General features: G+C 47.1%; 1 protein-coding gene across 1 annotated transcript in view; it reads left to right on the top strand.

The window, feature by feature from the left end:
* Positions 1-21044, top strand: part of LOC132821379 (unconventional myosin-VIIa-like) — a 140813-nt gene that overhangs the window by 86990 nt on the left and 32779 nt on the right. The window contains exons 30-38 of the mRNA XM_060833960.1: positions 283-510; positions 3671-3821; positions 6681-6815; positions 7480-7609; positions 9020-9189; positions 11477-11658; positions 14859-14983; positions 16178-16335; positions 17833-17986. Of these exons, the coding sequence (XP_060689943.1) occupies positions 283-510; positions 3671-3821; positions 6681-6815; positions 7480-7609; positions 9020-9189; positions 11477-11658; positions 14859-14983; positions 16178-16335; positions 17833-17986 (1433 nt within the window). The remainder of the gene's footprint in view (positions 1-282; positions 511-3670; positions 3822-6680; positions 6816-7479; positions 7610-9019; positions 9190-11476; positions 11659-14858; positions 14984-16177; positions 16336-17832; positions 17987-21044) is intronic.

The following is a 21044-nucleotide window of genomic DNA, read 5'->3' as shown; positions in this document are numbered from 1 at the left end:
GGGTATGGATGGGTTGCGCTTCGGCGGGTCGGTGTGGACTGGTTGGGCCGAAGGGCCTGTTTCCACACTGTAAGTAATCTAATCTAATCTAAATAGTGCAACAGATAAGGCTGAAGCATTCACAGCCATCTCCAGCCAGCAGTACCGAGTGGATGATCCATCTCGGCCTCTCCAAGGGGGTCCCCAGCATCTCAGGTACCAGCCTTCAGCCGACCCGATTCACCCCACGCGGTTTAGCTGTGATGGTTGTCCGGCTCTCACCTCTTTCCAATCCTTTCCTAGCTATCCTCTCTTGGGAGTGGCAGTGATCATGTGCTGGATGCCATCTCCCAGTGTGAGCAGTACGTGAAGGGGCAAGGGGGGCAGGAACGCCATACACCATTCCGCCTCCTTTACCGAAAAGAGATCTTCACACCCTGGCACGACAGCAGCGAGGACCGCATCAGCACAGATCTCATCTACCAGCAGATCATCCGCGGAATCCGAAACGGGGAATATCGCTGTGAGAAGGTAAGGAATCCAGTGGGACCTGATTAACAAGTAGTTATTATTATGCCCAGTTCCCGGGTGAATCTCCCAGTGAGGAGGTAGATACTGGCCTCCTTTTTTTACCCGCACCATTCAGTTGGTTCACGTTTTTATTCATTCATGGGATGTGGGCGCCACTGGCTGGGCCAGCATTTACTGATCGTCCCTAGAGAAGGTGGTGGTGAGCTGAATTTCTTGAACCAAGGCAGTCTACCTGCTGTGGGTTGACCCACAATGCCATCAGGGAGGGGGTTTGACCCAGCAACAGTGAAGGAATGGTGGGATGTTTTCAAGTCAGGGTGGGGAGTGGCTTGGAGGGGAACTTTCAGGGAGTGGTGTACCCTTGTCCTTTTAGGTAGAAGTGGGCTTGGGTTTGGAAGGCGCTGTCTGAGGATTTTGGTGAATTCTATAGTGTATCTTGCAGATAGCACATGTTGCTGCTACTGAGTGTTGGTGGTAGAGGGAATGGATGCTTGTGGATGTGGTGCCAATCAATCAAGTTACTTTGTCCTGAATGGTGTAAAGCTTCTTGAGTGTTGTTGGAGCTGTATCCATCCTGACCTGTGCCTTGTGGATGATAGAGAGGCTTTGGGGAGTCAGGAGGTGAGTTACCTGCTGCAGGATTTCTAGCCTATGAGCTGCTGTTGTGGCTACTGTGTTTATGCGGTGAGTCCAGTTGGGTTTCTGGTCAATGGCAACCCCCAAAAAGTTAATAGTAGGAGATTCCGTGATGGTAACAGCAGTGAGTGTCAAGAGGCAATGGTTAGATTGTCTCTTATCAGTGATGGTATTTGTGCAGCATGAATATGACTTACCACTTGTCAGCCCAAGCCTGGATATTTGTGGGCGGCACGGTGGCACTGCTGCCTCTCAGCGCCAGAGACCCAGGTTCAATTCCCGCCTCAGGCGACTGACTGTGTGGAGTTTGCACATTCTCCCCATGTCTGCATGGGTTTCCTCTGGGTGCTCTGGTTTCCTCCCTCAGTCCAAAGATGTGCAGGTCAGGTGAATTGGCCATGCTAAATTGTCCACAGTGTTAGGTGAAGGGGTAAATGTAGGGGTATGGGTGAGTTGCGCTTCGGCGGGTCGGTGTGGACTTGTTGGGCCGAAGGGCCTGTTTCCACACTGTAAGTAATCTAACCTAATCTAATATTGTCCAGATCTTGTTGCATCAGAATGTGGGCTGCTTCAGTATCTAATGAGGCATGAATGATGCTGAACATTGACCAATCATTGGTGAACATCCCTACCTCTGACCTTGTGGTGGAGGGAAGGTCATTGATGAAGAAGGTTGGGCCTGGGACACTGTCCTGAGGGACTCCTGCAGAGATGTCCTAGAGCTGAGATGACTGACCTCCAACAACCCCAACCACCTTCCTATGTGTTTGGTATGAATGTAACCAGTAGAGAGTTTGCCCCCCCACCCCAGTACCCCTAATTCCAATTTTGAAAAGTATCCCTGTCTTTGTGGATACCAGTCTCCCAGACATAAATGACATTATGTTTTATTTAACCAGGCTTTCTTGAATTAACAGAAAAGTGATACAAAGCACAAGAATGTGTAGTAATGGAACACACATTTACATCAATTAGGAACAAGAAGTAACTAAAGTCGGAAATATATATATGGATCAGTTTTGAGTATTTTGTGAAGAGATAATAGTACAACATTGAGGCCACTACTTTGGTTGATACCAATGCTAGTTGAGCAGTTGAGTTTGAAATTCTTGGCTTCATTGGATTTGATTTGCCTGAGCTTCTTCCCATTGTGTTTGGCTGGCAGTCATTCAGAGTCTGTCTTTTACCTTTCTTTACCTGCTGTGCAGGGGTGTTTAATGGCTGTTCTCAAGTTGTAACTTTCATTGTCAAAAAGTGTGGTGTTAGAGAAGCACAGTCGGTCAGGCAGCATCCGAGGAGCAGGAGAGTCGATGTTTCGAGCTTCTCATCACGAGTGTTGGGGGGTGGTGGGGGAAAGCTGGCTGAGAGGGAAATGGGAGGGGGTGGTCGGGATGGGGGGAAGGTATCTGGGAAGGCGATAGGTGGATGAAGGGGGTGGTGGTGATGGTGATAGGTTGGAATGGAGGATGGAGTGGATAGATGTGAAGGAAGTTGGAAAGGTAGGACCGTCCGAGAGGGCGGTACTGAGTTGGAGAGTTGGGTCTGGGATAAGTTGGGGAAAGGGGGTTGAGGAAACTGTGAAAGAGACCTTGATTCTGTGTGGTTGGAGGGTCCCAAGAAGATGAGACGTTCTTCCTCCAGGTGTCGGGTGGCTGGGATTTGGTGGTGGAGGTGGCCCAGGACTTGCATGTCCTTGGCGGAGTGAGAGGCATGTTTGAAGTGTTCAGCCACAGGGCGGTGGGTGTGTGTGTCCCAGAGGTGTTCTCTGAAACATTCTGCAAGTTGGTGTCCTGTCTGCCTAATGCAGAGGAGACTTTTTTTTGTATATTCTGAAAGGATAAAATACCAACAAATCTAGAGAAGATGGTTTCCTACTGAGACAGGATAGGGGGACTATTTAATGTCTTGTTATTTCTTCTTATTTTGGTCTTTCTGTTTGAAGTTTCCTGCTCACTCTACACATGTTGGAGACCAACCCTTCTCAGAATTTCCTTTCTCCCTCCTCACTCCCATCATATTTCTCACTCTTGCTGAGATACAGATTAGGCTTCTTCATTTTTGGTCCTATGGGGCTGTGAGTATCTGCAAGATATTCCACTGTGGAGACCATCACAACCGAGCCCGTTCCAGAGGAGATCACTGAACAGTGATCCAGAACGGAAACCTTTCCGATCCATTACTTGCCTCTTTGGCTAGATTTAACTTCAGAAACCTGGGAAATGGAATCTTAACCTTTGGGAAAGGGGGTCTTTATGTTTGGGAAACACAGACCCAAAGTCTGGGAAATGCGGTCCTGAAGTTTGGGAAACGCAGTCCTGAAGTTTGGGAAACGCAGTCCTGAAGTTTGGGAAACGCAGTCCCGAAGATTGGGAAACGCAGTCCCGAAGTTTGGGAAATGCAGTCCTGAAGTTTGGGGAATATGGGAATGATGTCATATGGTCAGACTGTTTTGGGTTGAGCGTGCTCTGTTCAGAGCAGGGTATTTGTCAAATGGGGTAATATGCTGTCCCTATAAATCCAACAGGAGGAAGAGCTGGTGGAAATTGCTGCGAAACATTACTATGTGAAGTTTGGAGTAAAATTTGACCCTGAGAAAGCCCTGGAAGTTGTCCACGGCTGTATCTCCGAAAATCACCTCAAGGCCAAATCCCCGGAGGAGTGGTCCCAGCTGATCACAGAAAAGGTCATGGTACGTGAGCCAGTCCATTGCCTAAAGAGATTTAATTCTGGGAGTGAAGTCAGGAGAAATGACAGGGGGATTGCTTAACAGCTAATGTTACAGATTGCAGTCAAGAGTAATCCCATCTGATTGACTGCTGCTGTCAGTGCTCATATCCTCAGCACTCTCCCTGGCCAGGGGAGGTGGGGAGACTGAAAGGTCAAGCCCTCTTCATGGCCAGGTCAAAGGTTACACCCATTCCTCCCTGCTGACCCTTTCACTCGGGAAATGGCAGGCTCCAGCTAAGAGGTAAAAAGCTGTTGTTTCAGTCAAGTAGCACCTCAGCTGAGCTTCAAAGTGCTCCACAAATAATTAAACCATAAAACCTTCAGAATCACGCTCATAGAGCACACAAAAGGCCCTTTGGCCCATCAAGTCTGCACTGACAATAACTACCACTAAAGTTGCACTAATCCTAATTTCCTGCACTTTGTCCCATATCCTTGAATGTGGAGATATTTCAAGTGTTCATCCAAATGTTTTTTTAAGATGTGTCGACCAATCAGGATGAGGCCCAGGGAATTATTTGATAATATTTGATCCATTTTAGGAGTGGGCACATGTGACAGGTCAGCTGACTGCTCCTGTCCAGGTGGAACGGTGGGAGTTGAGGGTTTGGTATGACAGGGAGTGGACCTTCATTTGATCCATGTCTATCCCGTCAAACCCCTTCCAGAAACCTATGATCAGAATCTTAATGAGATCAGCACAGGCCCAATTTAGTGAACCCCGGACTATAAGAGAGCCCCCTCATCCCAGAAATCAATCTGATGAACGTTTACTCTATAGCCTCCAGTGCAGGTATAACCTCCCTGAAACATGGAGGCCAAAACTGTGTACACTATTGCAGGTGTGGTCTCAACCAAGTCCTGAAAAATTGTATTCCTACACTCTAATCTCTTGCAAAAAAGGACAGAATGCAATTGGTCTTCCTACCTGCTTGCTGTATCTAATAACTGTGTTCCTGTTCAAGTGCACCCACTTCCCTCAGAACTTCAACAGTGATATGTTTCCTGCTTTTTTAAAAAAAAACTTGTTTTTCTATTCATACAACCAAAGTGATGACTTCATACTTCCCCACATTATAGATCATCTGCCACTTTGATATCCGTTTACTTTGCCAGCTTAAATCTCTTTAGATTCGCTTTGTGTCCTCCTCACAGCTTACATTCCAATTCATGTTTGTATCTTCAGTAAACTTGGTCATTAATATCGCTGACTTATAGCTGAGGCTAGAGAACTGATCCTTGTACAAACTCGGAATTTCCCCATCCATCGCTGCACACGGCTCTCTGTTCGCTCTATCCGTTCTAACCCAACATGATATAGTCTCATCTCCTGTGAATCAACCTTTCCCTATCCACTGATCCTGCATCGATTGGGTCAATTTATCTACCCTGCTCCTTGCATCTTCAAACAAATACTCTCATACATTTGTCAAACAGGACCGGTGTAGAGAATCTGGGCACATGGTAGTAAACGCAGGCACCACCTTTGCAACTACCTCCTGGATAAAAGCCAACAATCCTTGCTTCTCAGACCTTGTGCTGTATTAGCGCAGCAGGTCAGGCAGCATCCAAGGAACAGGAGATTCGACGTTTCGGGCATAAGCCCTTCTTCAGGATTCCTAAAGAAGGGCTTATGCCCAAAACATCGATTCTCCTGCTCCTTGGATGCTGCCTGATCTGCTGCGCTTTTCCAGCAACACATTTTCAGCTCTGATCTCCAGCATCTGCAGTCCTCACTTTCTCCTTGTGCTGTATTAGTCAGCCAAAGGCATTCAGGATTTACAAGGGTTTTATTATAAGTCTATAGTTTAACACAAACATCAGTTTCCACATGCCCCTGCAGGATCCTTTTCTTATCCAGGAGCCAGCTCCCGAATGCCGAAGAACGCAGCTCCACCCTTTGTTTTCCTAAAATAAACCAAGTTATCAAAGGGAGAAATAGAAGGTCAAACTCTCCTGGGAGGAGGAAACCCCCTGATGTACCCAGCTATCCTGAAGGCTAGCAGTGGATGCAGTGTGCTCCCTGTTTAAGGACACTCGGGTGCTGATGTAGTCGTGAAAGAGGAGCAAGCAGTTGGGAATGACAATCCCCTCCAGAGCCCTGCTGCTTGGACCTGTTGATGGTTACATTGACCAGGTCTATGAGGACCTGCCCCTCTGTGAACTGGGTGGCCAAAGGTCAGGAGCATGCGACTGGAGTGCAAGTAAAAGAACAGTAAGAGAAAGATGCAATCACCTGACAACTGGTACATAAATGATCCAGCATTTGCCTGGGAGCCTGTAAATCACTACAATGTGCGTTTCTAAGGGACTCTGAATGTAACACCCTCCAGCCCAGGTCTCCAATGGTGAATCCGCCCTGTTTTTTTTAATAAACAAAGCTACCAGCCAATTGCTAATTCAACCCAGTTCATGAAATAAGGAACACTGTTCACCACAGGTTGTCCATTCATGGCAACATATCAAAACCAGGGTAACCACAGGAGGGATACTATTTTAAACTGGGAGGGGATGTGAGGGAGATGATGCCTCTGTCCAGCTAACCTTGGCCCAACTATTTCGAGGATCCCAGTGGAGACTCTGTGTTCCATCTCTGGGCACAGACCTGACCACAAAGAACCCAACTCTTTCTGTCTTTCACGGAACTAAGTAACCGAATTACAGCCCACTCGAGGCACTGTAATATTGTTGGTTGGGTAATTATGTCCTCTGCCTGATATGACCAACCAAAGGAACATGCTGTTCTCTGCCTGATAACCTGCTAGATTTCTGTCCCTTTAAAACGTCTCACTCAATCTTTATCGATCTATGTGTTTTCTTCAAGGATTTGTTTGTCAGTGAGAAGACCAGTGCTCTCAAGCTGAAAGAACAGCTCGTCGACTTTTCTCAGATGAAATGGCCTCACATGTTCTCCAGGTTTTTTAAAGCTGTTGTATTTTCAGGTACTGACTGCGAGTGAGTGAGTTTCTACAGCTGTGTGTGTGTGTCTGTGTGTGTGTCTGTGTGTGTGTCTGTGTGTGTGTCTGTGTGTGTGTCTGTGTGTGTGTCTGTGTGTGTGTCTGTGTCTGTGTCTGTGTTTATGTGTGCCTGTACTTGTGTGTGTGCACGTTACTCTGCATGTGTGCATATGTGTGTGTCTATATGTGTGCATATGAGTGCGCGTGTGTCTGTGTGAGTGTGTGTGTGTGCAGCTGCATGTTGTATGTTGTGCTGTGTTTGTGATTGTGCACACATGGGCAGTCAGGAATAAAGAGTGCTCCGATATTTCTGCCCTGAATCACCAACTCTCTGATGATGTTTAATTAGGAGAGCACCAAACTGAATTCTGATGGCCCCCGCGGTCAATCAGCACTGCTTGGTTTCACCATTGAGGCCCACACAAAGCAAGTGGGGACACGACAGGACGGGCTGCGAGGGTGGAGAGGTTACTGGAGTTGTTCTTTGGGGTGTTAGCTATGGAGAAAATAAGGAATATTGCAGGCTGGGGAAATTGAAGGTAGCTGAGGGCTGCCTCCTGTCTCCAGGCTGTCAGTGGGAGGGGTTGAGTTGTAGCTGGACTCTCTGTTGTCATGGGCAGCTTCACCAGTGACTCTTGCTGTCTTGCAGGGCCTAGCTTACCAAAAAACCAGCTGGTATTTCTGACAGTGAACAGTGTTGGCATCAGCTTGGTGGACAAGAGCGAGAAACTCCTTTTGAAATGGTCATATGCCGAAATTACTGGAATAAACACCAACAGGTAGGTGTGGGGTCCGTGGGTGTTGTGCGTCCTGCCTGCTTCCGTCCTGTGAAGCTCGACATCTCTAGGTCGCATTGCCTCCTTCTGTTTCACCCCCCCCCCCCCCCCCCCACCGCGCCCAGCGCTTCACTCTGATGGGCAACATCTCCAATCATCAAACTCCCAAATCCTGGAATCCCTAAGCAATCACTCCTTTCAATCCCTTGCTGAAGCCATTGGCGGGATGGTGCTGTTGTGGTCATGTCACTCGGTCATCTCAAGGCGCAGACTAAGGCTCTGAGAATAAGGGTTCAAATCCCTCCTTGGCATCTGGTGAAATTTCAGTTCCGTTAGATATGGGATCGAAAGCTAATGTGATGGTGACCATTATTGTCACTCGGCAGGAGTGGTCCTATCGCTGGATTACTAATCCCAAGCAATGTTCCGGGTACCCAGATTCAAATCTCGGCATGGCAGATGGTTGAATTTGAATTCAATACAAATCTAGAATTAAAGATTTCATGATGACCATGAAACCATTGCTAAATGTCAGCAAAACCCATGTAACTTCTCTTAGGGAAAGAAATCTGGTCTGGCCTACACGTGACCCCAGACCCACAGCAATGTGGTTGATTCTTAACTGCCCTCTGAAATGGTCCGAACAAGCCACTCAGTTCAAGGGCATATGGGTGACAAGTTCAATGATGACCATATCCCACAAAATAATGTTAATCTTTAAAAGACCCGGTTTAACCCTGGAGGGAGAACAGAGGGTCTGAGAGCCGTCAAGACCCTACTGAAGAAGCCAGTGGTGGATTTCCTGCTGATGGGGGTTTGTTCTTGGAAACTCGATTGGGAGGACTGGAACGACGGTGAGGTGGATGTGTACATCGTGACACGTTGTGGTGGGCAAGGCAAGAGGTCAGAGTCTGAGGGGGGCTGGCTGCAAGGATCCAGAGATTAATGGGGATGGAAGTGGAAATTGAGGACAGGTTGGTAAGACTGGCAAGTATGGTGCCAAGATGGGTTGGTATGGCTGACCATGATCCAGGCTGGAAACAAGGTGGAAGGAACAGGCATTGGATAGGCATATGGAGGATAGTGGGCTAGTGTAGGTTAGGCGGGCTTGGAGTGGCGCAACATCGAGGGCCGAAGGGCCTGTACTGCGCTGTATTTTTTTATGTTCTATGTTTTTCTATGAACATCTGAAGATTTACTTAGGTAATGTAACAGCGGAGTGAGTGTTGATTGAGAAATTCCTGCTTATCGACTGAACATCCGAACGTAGCAACTAGGAGCAGGGGTAGGCCGCTTGACCCTGCTCCGTCCCATTCAATCAGATCACGGGCTGAGTGGTAGCTGGTTTGCCTACTATCGATTCAGATTGTCCTTTGGTGTTTTGCATTGACTCTGTCCACTGTCCTGTGACAGGGCTCCGAATCTGTACGGCCAGAGCGTGGCAGTGAGCACCTTGCAGGGCCAGGAGTACACACTGAGCACCAGCAGTGCGAGTGAAATAGCTGACCTGATTGTCTTGTTTCTGAACGGGCTGAAGAGGAGATCGAAATACGCGATTGCGTTACACGGCAGTCCCAGGCAAGGTACAAGAAACCTCTGTCCATGTGTGTTCTCCTCTCTCAGCTTCCTACAGTCAGGTAGTCTCAGGCAATAACTTTTCCCCATTAGCCCTCAAAACTCCTTTTTGCCCACTGTGAGCCCATTCTCCTCCTGCTTGGGGTTTTAAAAAATTTTGTTAAACAATACACAGTTTACAAAAAACAGTGAACATTACCAGCTGTATACAAAGAAACAGCAATTTTACAAGGGAGTGGAGCAGCAAAGCTGGGCCCCAAAACCTACCCTTCAACCAGCTCAAATCCCACTTTCAGTCACAAATTAATAACAATGACATGTACGTAAGACAGTCCAATTATATTTTAAAAAGTGCATAAAATACAGACCCCCAGCAAACCAGCAAGCTCCCCCCATCCCTCCCACCTTCCGGCCATTCTAAGGCAGCACACCCCCTCTCACTCTCAGTCAGCTCTGACACACACCTTCTGACCACCTCTAGGACAGCCAGTCCTGCTTCCCCAGTTCCCCCAGGGCAACAGCAGGGCAGGACAGCCATCGCTTGAGGTTTAAAAGAAAATGAATGAACAGAAAACCTATTTTCTGGAGTCGATAGTCACACCACGTGCCTCGCACAGCACAGGCGCAGTCTATCCTAGTTGCCATTTGCATTTGTGAGGCTCTTGTTAAGACGGACCCGCGGGGTCCCGCCTTCGCGTGTTCTTTTGGAAGGAGAGACCCACACTTGCAACTTTAGTTTGGCGCAGACTGCCGTTTATTCACAGAATCTTAACTGGGAAACGATACTACGAATTATCAAGCATGCATTCGTTGGAGAAGGCGTTCTGCCCCCTCGTTCGGACTTGGCACAGTTATACTTCGCGCTGCCTGGAGTCCCCGGTTAGATTTTCCTTGTCCGCCTTCCTCATTGGTCAGTTCATCTGCGCGCGATGGGATCCATCTTCCCATTGGCCGCATCGAGGTGCCTGTCCAGCTCCCGCTGTGCTTGACAATGGCACAGACGTCCTGGGGCCAGCGGTTCCGATCCCGTAATCAATAGTTCATTGTTTAGAGAGTCAACTCTCATTACTATGCGTCTGACAGGCTAGTCGTTTTCCGAGATTTAATCAATAGTTCCAGTAAGTAAATTAACAGGTACTTTTATCAACTGTAAGTTCCGATAGAGCAATTCACACTGTCTGACAGTTACCGGTTCCTTTATCAATTATGAGATCATGAGTTTCGATGGAACAATTGACACTGGCTGGCAGTTACAGGCTCCATGATTTAATTAACAAAATGTATATCAATTACGAGCTCCAGACAGGTAGTCATGCAGTTGCCAGCATCAGCCCGCATGGCTGTTATTAACCGTTTCAGGGCTGGAACTAGAAGTGTCTGTTGCAGTAATAGTATTACCCTCCCTAGCCCTACATTAAACACCCCAGTAGTGTAATCACCCCAACACTCTCAAGGAATGACACAGTTACAAAGGCTGATGCTGCTGAACTCTGGCCTCTGGACACCACCTCCACCCCCGCCCCAACCCAACCCCTCCCCTTACCTGCCTCACTCACACCCACACTCATTCCTCTGTCCAACGACACTGACCAAATCAGATGACCCAACCTCAAGAGGCGTGAGACCACCTTCTCCAAAGAATTCAGCTCATGTTCGCCCTCCCTGATGCATCACAGCACCCATAGTTCCTCCTACAGCTCCTGAACTCTGAGTCAAAGTTGCTTGAGCTGCAAATGTGTTTGCTTTGGTCAAACTGGCATCCAGAAAATCCCACACACTGCAGCTGGGACGCATTAACTGTCCTGCTATCCTCATGTGTTCAGTATTATATTTAATTTCACATTTAGTTAGGTCTTTATACATTTCATTAACCTTTCCACCAGTTGCTATATTGTTTTAAAACTTATATACAGATATTCACCAAATAACTGACTTCTTCTCCTGTGACAGAGTAAGACTCCATGTTCATTATAGTCTTTATAATCTAAATCAATCTCTATTATATAATAATTTCTTTAATTTAATATTCATTACCATCTCTATAATCTAAATCAGTCTCTATTATATAATAATTTCTTTATTTTAATATTCGTTACAGTCTCCATAATCTAAATCATTCTGTATTATAATTTCTATGTATAACTTAATCTCTACAGTATAAATCACCCTTGAGCACAGTCTTTATGGTCTACTTGTCTCACTATTACAGTCTGTATGATATAACTATAACATAAGTGGGTAATAGTCTGAGTCTCCATTGCAATGTTTAATTTGCCACTCCCTCTGCCATTCCAGATGATCCTATACTCCTCAAGTACGAGAAGGGTGATTTGATCAAGTTGATGAGAGATAAGGAGATCGCTGAGAACCGTGGCTGGATTCAAGGACAGAATGAACACAATGGGAATACAGGAAGTCTCTCACTGGATTCTATTTATATCATTCCTACTCTTGTGAAGCCTTCACAGGAGGTGATGGTATGTTGACGTATGATTTAAAAACAAAATTGTTCCTGGGATTTGAGCATCAGTGGTCGTATGATGGTGATTGGATTTGATTAATTGTAGTCACATGAACCTAAGTACAGTGAAAAGCTTTGTTTTGCAAGCATACAGGCAGATCCCAGCAAACAAGGACAAACAGATCATAGGGTACTTAGATAGAACAAGGCATACAAAGTTATGACTGCACAGGAGGTCCGCAAAGCAAGATGAATATTATTTAAAGTTAGAGAGGTCCATTCAGCAGTCTACTAATATCAGAGCTCTCTTCTTGAACGGCTGCAGTCCATGTGCTGTAGATAGACCCACAATGCCCTCTTTAGGGAGGGCCTTCCAGGATTTTGACAGTGAAGGAACAGCGATGTATTTCCATCAGGATGGTGAGTGGTTTGAGAAGGAATGTGCAGATTTTGATACTCCCACGTACATGCTGCTCCCCCCCCCCCCCCAGCCTTCATGCAGAGCCCCAGTTTATAAGCTGCTGTCCTGGACGGTGCCAATCCTTTTTTGAGAGTTGATGGCGCTGCACCCGCCAAGGCAGGGGTATCAAATTGAACGAGAAAAGACATTCAATATGTACAGGATGAGTGGCAGCCAGAGAATTGGGGAAAATTAAAAAAGATGACCAAAACAAAACAAAAAAGGAGAAAGTAAACTTAGGGTAAACTTGCAAGTAATTGCAAAACAGAGAGCAAGCATTTCGTTAAATATATAAAAAGGAAGAGAGAAGCCTAAGAGGGCATAGGCTCTTTAGAAAACTTTAGAGGCTGGGGAAATAGTAATGGGAACCAGGTAAGGAAAGGAGGGTTGAATATATATTTTGCATCAGTCTTCACAGTAGAAGACATGAATCGCATTCCAAAATGACTCAATAATCAAGGGGAAAAAGTGGGAGGGAAAATAAAAGTTGGGAGAATGGGGTGACACAGTGGCTCAGTGGTTAGCACTGCTCCCTCACAGCACCAGGGTCCCAGGTTCGATTCCAGCCTCAGGCGACTCTGTGTGTGGAGTTTGCACATTCTCCCCGTGTCTGCGTGGGTTTCCTCCGGGTGCTCCGGTTTCCTCCCACAGTCAGATGTGCAGCTCAGGTGAATTGGCCATGCTAAATTGTCTACAGTGTTAGGTGCATTAGTCAGAGGGAAATGGGTCTGGATGGGTTACTCTTTGGGGGGTCGGTGTGGACTGGTTGGCCCAAAGGGCCTGTTTCCACACTGTAGGGAATCTAATCTTAAAAATACAATAACTATCACTGGAGAAAATGTGCTCAGTAAACTGATGAAAGCCTTTGTCAAAGGGTCAGTTAGACTTGAAATGTCAGCTCTTTTCTCTCCTTACAGATGCTGCCAGACCTGCTGAGATTCTCCAGCATTTTCTCTTTTGGTGACAATGTAAGGCCTTTACTTAAAAAGGGAATGAGACAAAAAACAGAGAGATCAGGAGGGAGCAATGGTATTAACGCTGGACTGTTAAAACAGAGACCCAGATAATGTTCTGGAGACCAGGGTTCACAACCCAGACAGATGGTGGAATTTGAATTCAGCTTAAAAATCTGGAATTAAGTGTTTAATGGTGACCATGAATTTATTGTCGATTGTCAGAAAAACCCACCTGATTCACTGATGTCCTTTACGGAAGGAAACTACCATCCTTACCTGGTCTGAGACAAAAAGAAACTGCAGATGCTGTTATCTGGGCAGCACGGTGGCTCTGTGGTTAGCACTGCTGCCTCACAGCACCAGGGACCCGGGTTCGATTCCAGCCTTGGGTGACTGTGGGGAGTTTGCACATTCTCCCCGTGTCTGCCAGGGTTTCCTCCGGGTGCTCCAGTTTCCTCCCACAATCCAAGATGTGCAGGTTAAGTAGGTGGGCCACGCTAAATTGCCCCATAGTGTCAGGTGCATTAGTCAGAGGGAAATGGGTCTGGGTTGTTGGGGTCAAGTGGCCTGTTTCCACACTGTAGGGAATCTAATCTATATCCGAAGTGATCTGGCCTACATGTCACTCCAGACCCACAACAGCACAGTTGACTCTTAACTGCCCCCTCAGCAATAAGTGCCTGCCTGGTCAGCGGCACCCTCACCCCGTGAATAAATTAAAACAAAATGTGAGCTTAATATCTGTTGTTGGGAAAATGTCAGTTACTGTAATAAAGGATGTATTAGCAGGACGTTTAAAAATCCATAATATAGTCAAGCTTGGCTTCATGAAAGAGAGATCATGCCCAATAACTTTATTACAGTTCTTTCAGGAAGTATTAAGCAGGACCAATAGATTGCTTCCCTCGTGGGCTAGTCTCGGAGACCAGAGGGCATAATCTCAGATTAAGGGTTGCCCATTTAGGACAGAGATGAGGAATTTCTCCTGTGAGAGGGAAGTGGATCGATGGAAATCTGTGCCAAGAGAGCTGTTGAGACTAGGACATTAAACATTTTCAAAGCTGAGATAGGAGCAAGTGAGGTTCCTGATGAAGGGCTTATGCCCGAAGCGTCAATTCTCCTGCTCCTCAGATGCTGCCTGACCAGATGTGCTTTTCCAGCACCGCACTCTTGACTCAGAGCTGAGTGAGACAGGAAAGGAATCGAAGGTTATAGGGAAAGTGGAGTTGCGGACCATCAGAAATGCCATGATCTGATTGAATGACGGAGCACTGGATGGGCTGAATGGCCTGCTGTGGCTCCTATGCCTTATGGTCTTCTGACTCCGCACACTGCCACCCATCCCCCGCCCCCAGACACTGTTTACTGAGTGGATTGCTTGATACAGTTTTGGTGAATTGGACATTCTAAATGCAGTGGAGACTGACCTTATCTCTCAGTGATCACTGGAAGTGATTCATTTATCATCAAGCAAACAGATAAAGATGTGTCATCATTCCTACATTTACACTGTCGGATCAGACTGGTGTGTGGGGAACTGGATGTTACAGTTATCTCTGACCCTCACGCGCTCCAGCCCAGCTCACTGCCCACTCAGGTCAATGTCAAATGTACTGCCAAGGCAGAGTGGACCACAAAACATCTTTGTTTAAATGCAGGAAACCATGATAAAAGTAAGAATGTTGTTTTTTTTATTTGGCGTGAATTAGCGATCCTGTTGTCTGCAGTATCTGGTGGAAAACTGTCAGATGCATGCTGAGAGGCAATTTTGACAATTTCCCATTCTTGTCTCACTGATAGAAGTTGCTCCTCATGTCACCTGATCAGCGACGCCAGGTATCCCAGAATGCCCTTGCTGAGGTGGAGGCGGCGAAGGCCAAGGTCAAGGCGTACACACTGGAGGAATTTTCCTACGACCACTTCAGGCTAGTCTCTGTTCTTCGGCCTTTCCCAAAACAGAGCTGATGGTGTCTGCATTGTTTCGGCTTCATTCAAAGTCCAAACCAAACGTTCCTTCAAACTCTGCCGGAGGAGCCAATGTAATTTGGGAAGAAATACAGGCTGCAAGATCAGACTGGGAATGTTGGAGAGGCTGCTAGTTTCAGAATGTTGTGAACAATTATTCAAACCAAGAAGTCCTGCTGAGAGTTTTTGCTGATATTTAAGAAGATATATAACCATTGGAACGTCCAATGGTGCAAGGGTGAATTCCCCTAAGTTTCCCACTTAAGGACGTCTTCATTAGCTTGAGGGAAAGTGGCCATTTCACTGAGTCGCCGTCTCTTTTATACTGCCTGTGATTCCCAAGTTTTTTTCTTTGATGCATATAGGTCAACTAGGATAGGGGCAATCACATCCCACATTGACTGCAGAGCAGACCAAGCACAGCCCATGTTGACCATAGGAGCAGGCCAATCACATCCCACATTGACTGCAGAGCAAACCAATCATAGGTCATATTGGCCGTAGAGCAGCCCATGATAGCCCATTTCGAATGTAGGAGCAAACCAATCATAGCCCATATTGACTGGACGAGCAGGCCAATCACAGTCCACATTGACAATACAGCGGACCAATCACAGCCCATATTGAGTTGAAAGTTAGTCAAATGGGCTATCATCCATTTGTTGTCATGGAAACCCACCTGGTTCACTCATGCCCTTTAGGAACGGAAATCTGTCATCCTTACCTGGTCTGGTCTCCATTTGAACTCTCGACCCTAAGTAATATGGCTGATTCTTAACTGGCCTTTGAAATGGCCCAGCAGCCCACGCTGTTCAAGGGCAATTCGGGACAGGCAACAGATGGTGACCTTGCCAGCGGCATCCACGTCTGGTGAGATAATACTGAGAAAAAGCTCGGTGTTGATGGAAATTCTGATAGTTGCCTAACAACCCCATGGATAAAGCAGAAGTGCCCAGATTAGACAGGGTCAACATGGAGAGTGTGGTTTCACTAGGAATAAGACAGGGTGAATTAAGCAGTTAGAATTTCCAGAGGCAAGCCACTCTCGATGACTTTGTCCAATCCCAAAGCAAATCTTCAAAGTGACAATTCATAGAAGCTGAGTCCTGCTGACCGCACCAATTAGCCTTATTTCTCTTCTCCTCTCTACCCAGACCCCCTGCAAAAGAATCGATGAACAGAATGGTGCTTGCGAGGGCTCATGGGAAGGATCGGATGTGGGCATGCTCGAGGGAACCTCTCCGACAGCCCTTACTGAAGAAGGTGTGTGCAAATGCGGACATGGTGGTGCTGGCCTGTCACGCTTTCACTGATATCCTTTCAGTGTGTCACCAGGAAAGACTGCGTCCCCAAGGTCGCCAGCTTCTGTTTCCAGCAGAAATTGGAAATATAGAATATCTTACAGCAAAGAATGATATCCAGCCGATCGTGCCCATGTTGGCTCTCTGCAAGAGCAAAGATCAGCACCACAGACTGTGAAACCACAGGCCTAGACATTGTCCAGACTGTGTAACCACAGGCCGACACAGAGCCCAGACTGTGTAAGCACAGGCCGAGACACAGCCTAGACTGTGTAACCACAGGCTGACATACAATCCAGACTGTGTAACCACAAGTTGATACACAGCCCAGACTGTGTAACCACAGGCTGACATACAATCCAGACTGTGTAACCACAAATTGATACACAGCCCAGACTGTGTAACCACAGGTTGATACACAGTCCAGACTGTGTAACCACAGGTTGATACACAGCCCAGACTGTGTGTAACTACAGGTTGATACACAGCCCAGACTGTGTAACCACAGGCCGAGACACAGCCCAGACTGTGTAACCACAGGCTGACATACAATCCAGACTGTGTAACCACAAGTTGATACACAGCCCAGACTGTGTGTAACCACAGGTTGATACACAGCCCAGACTGTGTAACCACAGGCCGAGACACAGCCCAGACTGTGTAACCACAGGCTGAGTCACTGTCCAGACTGTGTAACCACAGGCCAACACACAGCCCAGACTGTGTAATCACCGACCAACACACAGCCCAGACTGTGTAACCACAGGTTGATATACAGCCCAGACTGTGTGTAACCATAGGTTGATACACAGCCCAGACTGTGTAACCACAGGTTGATAGCCCAGACTGTGTAACTACAGGCTGATATACAGCCCAGACTGTGTAAACACAGGCCGATACACAGGCCAGACTGTGTAAATACAGACAGAGTATATTGGAGAAGCTCAGCAGATCTATAGTGAGAGTAACAAGAATTAGTGTTTTGTGTCTGGTATGAATCATCTTCAGAGCTGGGTTCTGCTCCCCAGGCTATCTGGGTAGTTCACCTCAGAATCTGGGCTGGAGGGCTGATGTCAGGGACCGAGTCACCTCAGTGGCAGTGACTCTGCCCCACAATGCCGACGGAGCTGGTAATGTCAACGTAGACATCACCAGATCTTTGTTCATGAGAGAGTGCTGAGTGTTACAGCGTGGCCAGGCCAGTCACAACTGAGTTCCATAGCTTTAGGAGCTGACTGGTGCCCTGCTTTCCCTGGTTTTAATCAGAGGCAGTGAATATTTTGGAGTGATACTGTGTACCAGCTGAATATGGGGGATCTGGAGTGTGCTCACTGTTTGAAGGCTGGCGTTGGGAAATGTGAAGATTCCACATCTTAGTGCAGTGGGTGTGTAATCTCAGACAACCATCAGCTAGGCCCCAGAAAACAAGGCTTCCCCAATCAGAACACATTCCGTCCTGACCGATTGTGGCTTGTTCCATCCCTCTCATTTCCTTAACCCGCTCTCACCCATAATGAAGTATATGGGGGATTACCCAGGAAGGCTGGTCCAGCCTGGCACTGAGCTCACCGATGTGATATTCTCTGGAGCTCTCCAGGAGGAGTTACTACGGGACGAAATCTACTGTCAGATTGTGAAGCAGCTGACCGACAATAAAAACAGGTACTTTCCCAAATCAGAGAACTGCCTGAAACCCTCCTCCACCTACACTGCATCAGTCTGAGAGGGGCTCTCTGCAGTGGGGCACTCGCCTCTTCCTCATGTCACTGGGTGCCAGAGACAGACTGTGTGTGAGACAATGTGTGCACGTGTGTGTGTGTGTCTGTGTGTGAGAGTGTGTGTGTGTGTATGAAAGAGTGAGAGTGTGTATGAGATAGCGTATGAGTGAGTGTGTGTGAGTGAGAGTGTGTGGGAGAGTGTGTGGGTGGGTGTGTGTGTGGGAGAGTGTGTGGGTGGGTGTGTGTGAGTGAGAGTGTGTGGGTGGGTGTGTGTGAGTGAGAGTGTGTGGGTGGGTGTGTGTGAGTGAGAGTGTGTGGGTGGGTGTGTGAGTGAGAGTGTGTGGGTGGGTGTGTGAGTGAGGGTGTGTGGGTGGGTGTGTGAGTGAGGGTGTGTGGGTGGGTGTGTGAGTGAGGGTGTGTGAGTGAGGGTGTGTGGGTGGGTGTGTGAGTGAGGGTGTGTGGGTGTGAGAGTGGAAGTGTGTGGGTGTGTGAGAGAGAGTGTGCATGTGAGTGTGTGAGAGTGGCAGTGTGCATGTATGAGAGTGAGTGTGTGTGAGAATGTGTGTGAGATTGTGTCTGAGTGAGAGAGAGTCAATGTGTATCTATGAGAGAGAGTTTGTGTGTAGGTTTGTGAGAGAGTGTGTGTCTGAGAGAGTGTATCTGTGCGAGAGAGAGATTGTGTTTGTGTGAGAATGTGTGAGTGAGAGAACATGTGTGTGTGCGTATGTGTATATGTGAGAGAGTAAGTGAGTATCTGTGAGAGAGTTTGTGTGCGTGTGAGTGAGAGAAAGTGTATGCGTGTGTGAGAAAGTGAATGTGTATCTATGACAGAGAGAGAGAGATCGTGTATGTGCTTGTGTGTGTTAGTGCATTTGAAGGGTAAGGTTGGCGATATGAAGGCACCTTGTAGAATTTAGCTCCACTGTTTTACAGAATTTACCACAGGTTTATAATCTGGCTGCAGATAATCGCTCGGGGGATTTCACATCTCCAACCCTCACTGTGTGTTGGTCCCCACACCAGATGCAGAGCTGTGTAGAAAATGTGACATGTATTCAAGCACAAACAGGGAAGAGTCTCTAACAAAGAGAAGTCTCTTGCAAGTTTCAGTTGTGGCAGATATTTACACAGCAGTTTCAGGAACATTAGCCTCTCTTCCTTTAATTGTGTTTGTGTCTCTCATGTAATCATGTTGGTCAGATGACAGATCAAGAGAGAGGAAAATAATTTAACTCCATGAGCTCTGTTAACCCTTTGCTTCCCACATCCATCATGAGTTTGGTCTTTCTGCAGCCAGAAGTCTGAGTAGTTGTCTGGCACATTCTTTGTTTCTATTTCCCCTCTTTCCCACCCCTTTCCTTTTTAGTATTTTCTCCCTACTCCTCTTCACACCCTCTCTCACACATTGTCAGGTTAGTTTGTCCCCCCATTAGTCACATTAGCAACCCCCGTCCATCTTGCTATCTCACCTGGACTGTCGACACCCTTTGTATCAATCTCAGGGAATGCAGCCTTGGTGTACTTCACCACCCCCTTCTCGGGGACAACTAGGGACGGGTAATAAATATTGGCGCAGCCAACAACACCCACCTCCCGCGAGTAAATCTTTACAAAATCAGTCACTGGTCACAACTCCTTTCAAACCCTCCCCCCCTCCCCCGACCCTACTTGCTTCTGAAAGTGCTGGAGAAACTCAGCAGATCTGGCAGTGGAGAGAAAAGGCAGTTAATATTTTGAGTCCAGTGACTGTTCTGATGGTAGTTCAGGAGAAAGTGGTTTATATGCTGAGGACTGGGGAGGGGTGGTGGGGCAGTGGGGAATGTGTGAGTGGATAAGTGGGCATGGAAATCAGATGTAGAGAGAATGGAAAGGTTAGGGACTGATGACAGTAAGCAGGGAGAAACGTGGTGCCACTGTTTAAGAAGGGCGGAAAGGAAAATCCAGGGAGCTATAAACCGGTGAGCCTGACCTCGGTGGTGGGCAAGTTGCTGGAGGGAATCCTGAGGGACAGAATGTACATGTATTTGGAAAGGCAAGGACTGATTAGGGATAGTCAACATGGCTTTGTGCGTGGGAAATCATGTCTCACAAACTTGATTGAGTTTTTTGAGGAAGTAACAAAGAGGATTGATGAGGGCAGAGCTGTAGATGTGATCCATATGGACTTCATTAAGGCGTTTGACAAGGTTCCCCATGGGAGACTGGTTACCAAGGTTAGATCTCATGGAATAAAGGGAGAACTAGCCATTTGGATACAGAACTGGCTTAAAGGTAGAAGACAGAGGGTGGTGGTGGAGGGTTGTTTTTCAGACTGGAGGCCTGTGACCTGTGGAGTGCCACAAGGATCGGTGCTGGGACCACTGCTTTTCATCATTTATATAAATGATTTGGACATGAACATAGGAGGTATAGTTAGTAACTTTACAGATGACATCAAAATTGGAGGTGTAATGGACAGCGAAGAAGATTACCTCAGATTACAACAGGATCTGGACCAGATGGGTCAATGGGCTGAGGACTGGCAAATGAGGTTTAATTTAGATAAATGTGAGGTGCTGCATTATGGAAAGGAAGGATTTACACACTTAATGATAAGGTCTTGGGCAGTTCTGCTGAACACAGAGACCTTGGAGTGCAGGTTCATAGCTCCTTGAAAGTGGAGTCGCAGGTAGATAGGATAGTGAAGAAGGTGTTTGGTATGCTTTCCTTTATTGGTCAGAGTATTGAGTACAGGACATCGGTTAGGCCACTGTTGGAATATTGTTGGAATTCTGGTCTCCTTCCTATCGGAAAGATGTTGTGGAACGTGAAAGGGTTCAGAAAAGATTTACAAGGATGTTGCCAGGGTTGGATGATTTGAGCTATAAGGAGAGGCTGAACAGGCTATAGCTGTTTTCCCTGGAGCTTCAGAGGCTGAGGGGTGACCTTATAGAGGTTTACAAAATTATGAGGGGCATGGATAGGGTAAACAGACAAAGTCTTTTCCCTGGGGCCGGGGAGTC

The sequence above is a fragment of the Hemiscyllium ocellatum genome, chromosome 13 (genome assembly GCF_020745735.1).
Source record: "Hemiscyllium ocellatum isolate sHemOce1 chromosome 13, sHemOce1.pat.X.cur, whole genome shotgun sequence".
In the NCBI taxonomy this organism is placed as follows: Eukaryota; Metazoa; Chordata; class Chondrichthyes; order Orectolobiformes; family Hemiscylliidae; genus Hemiscyllium; species Hemiscyllium ocellatum.
This window is presented reverse-complemented; position numbering and strand designations above follow the sequence as displayed.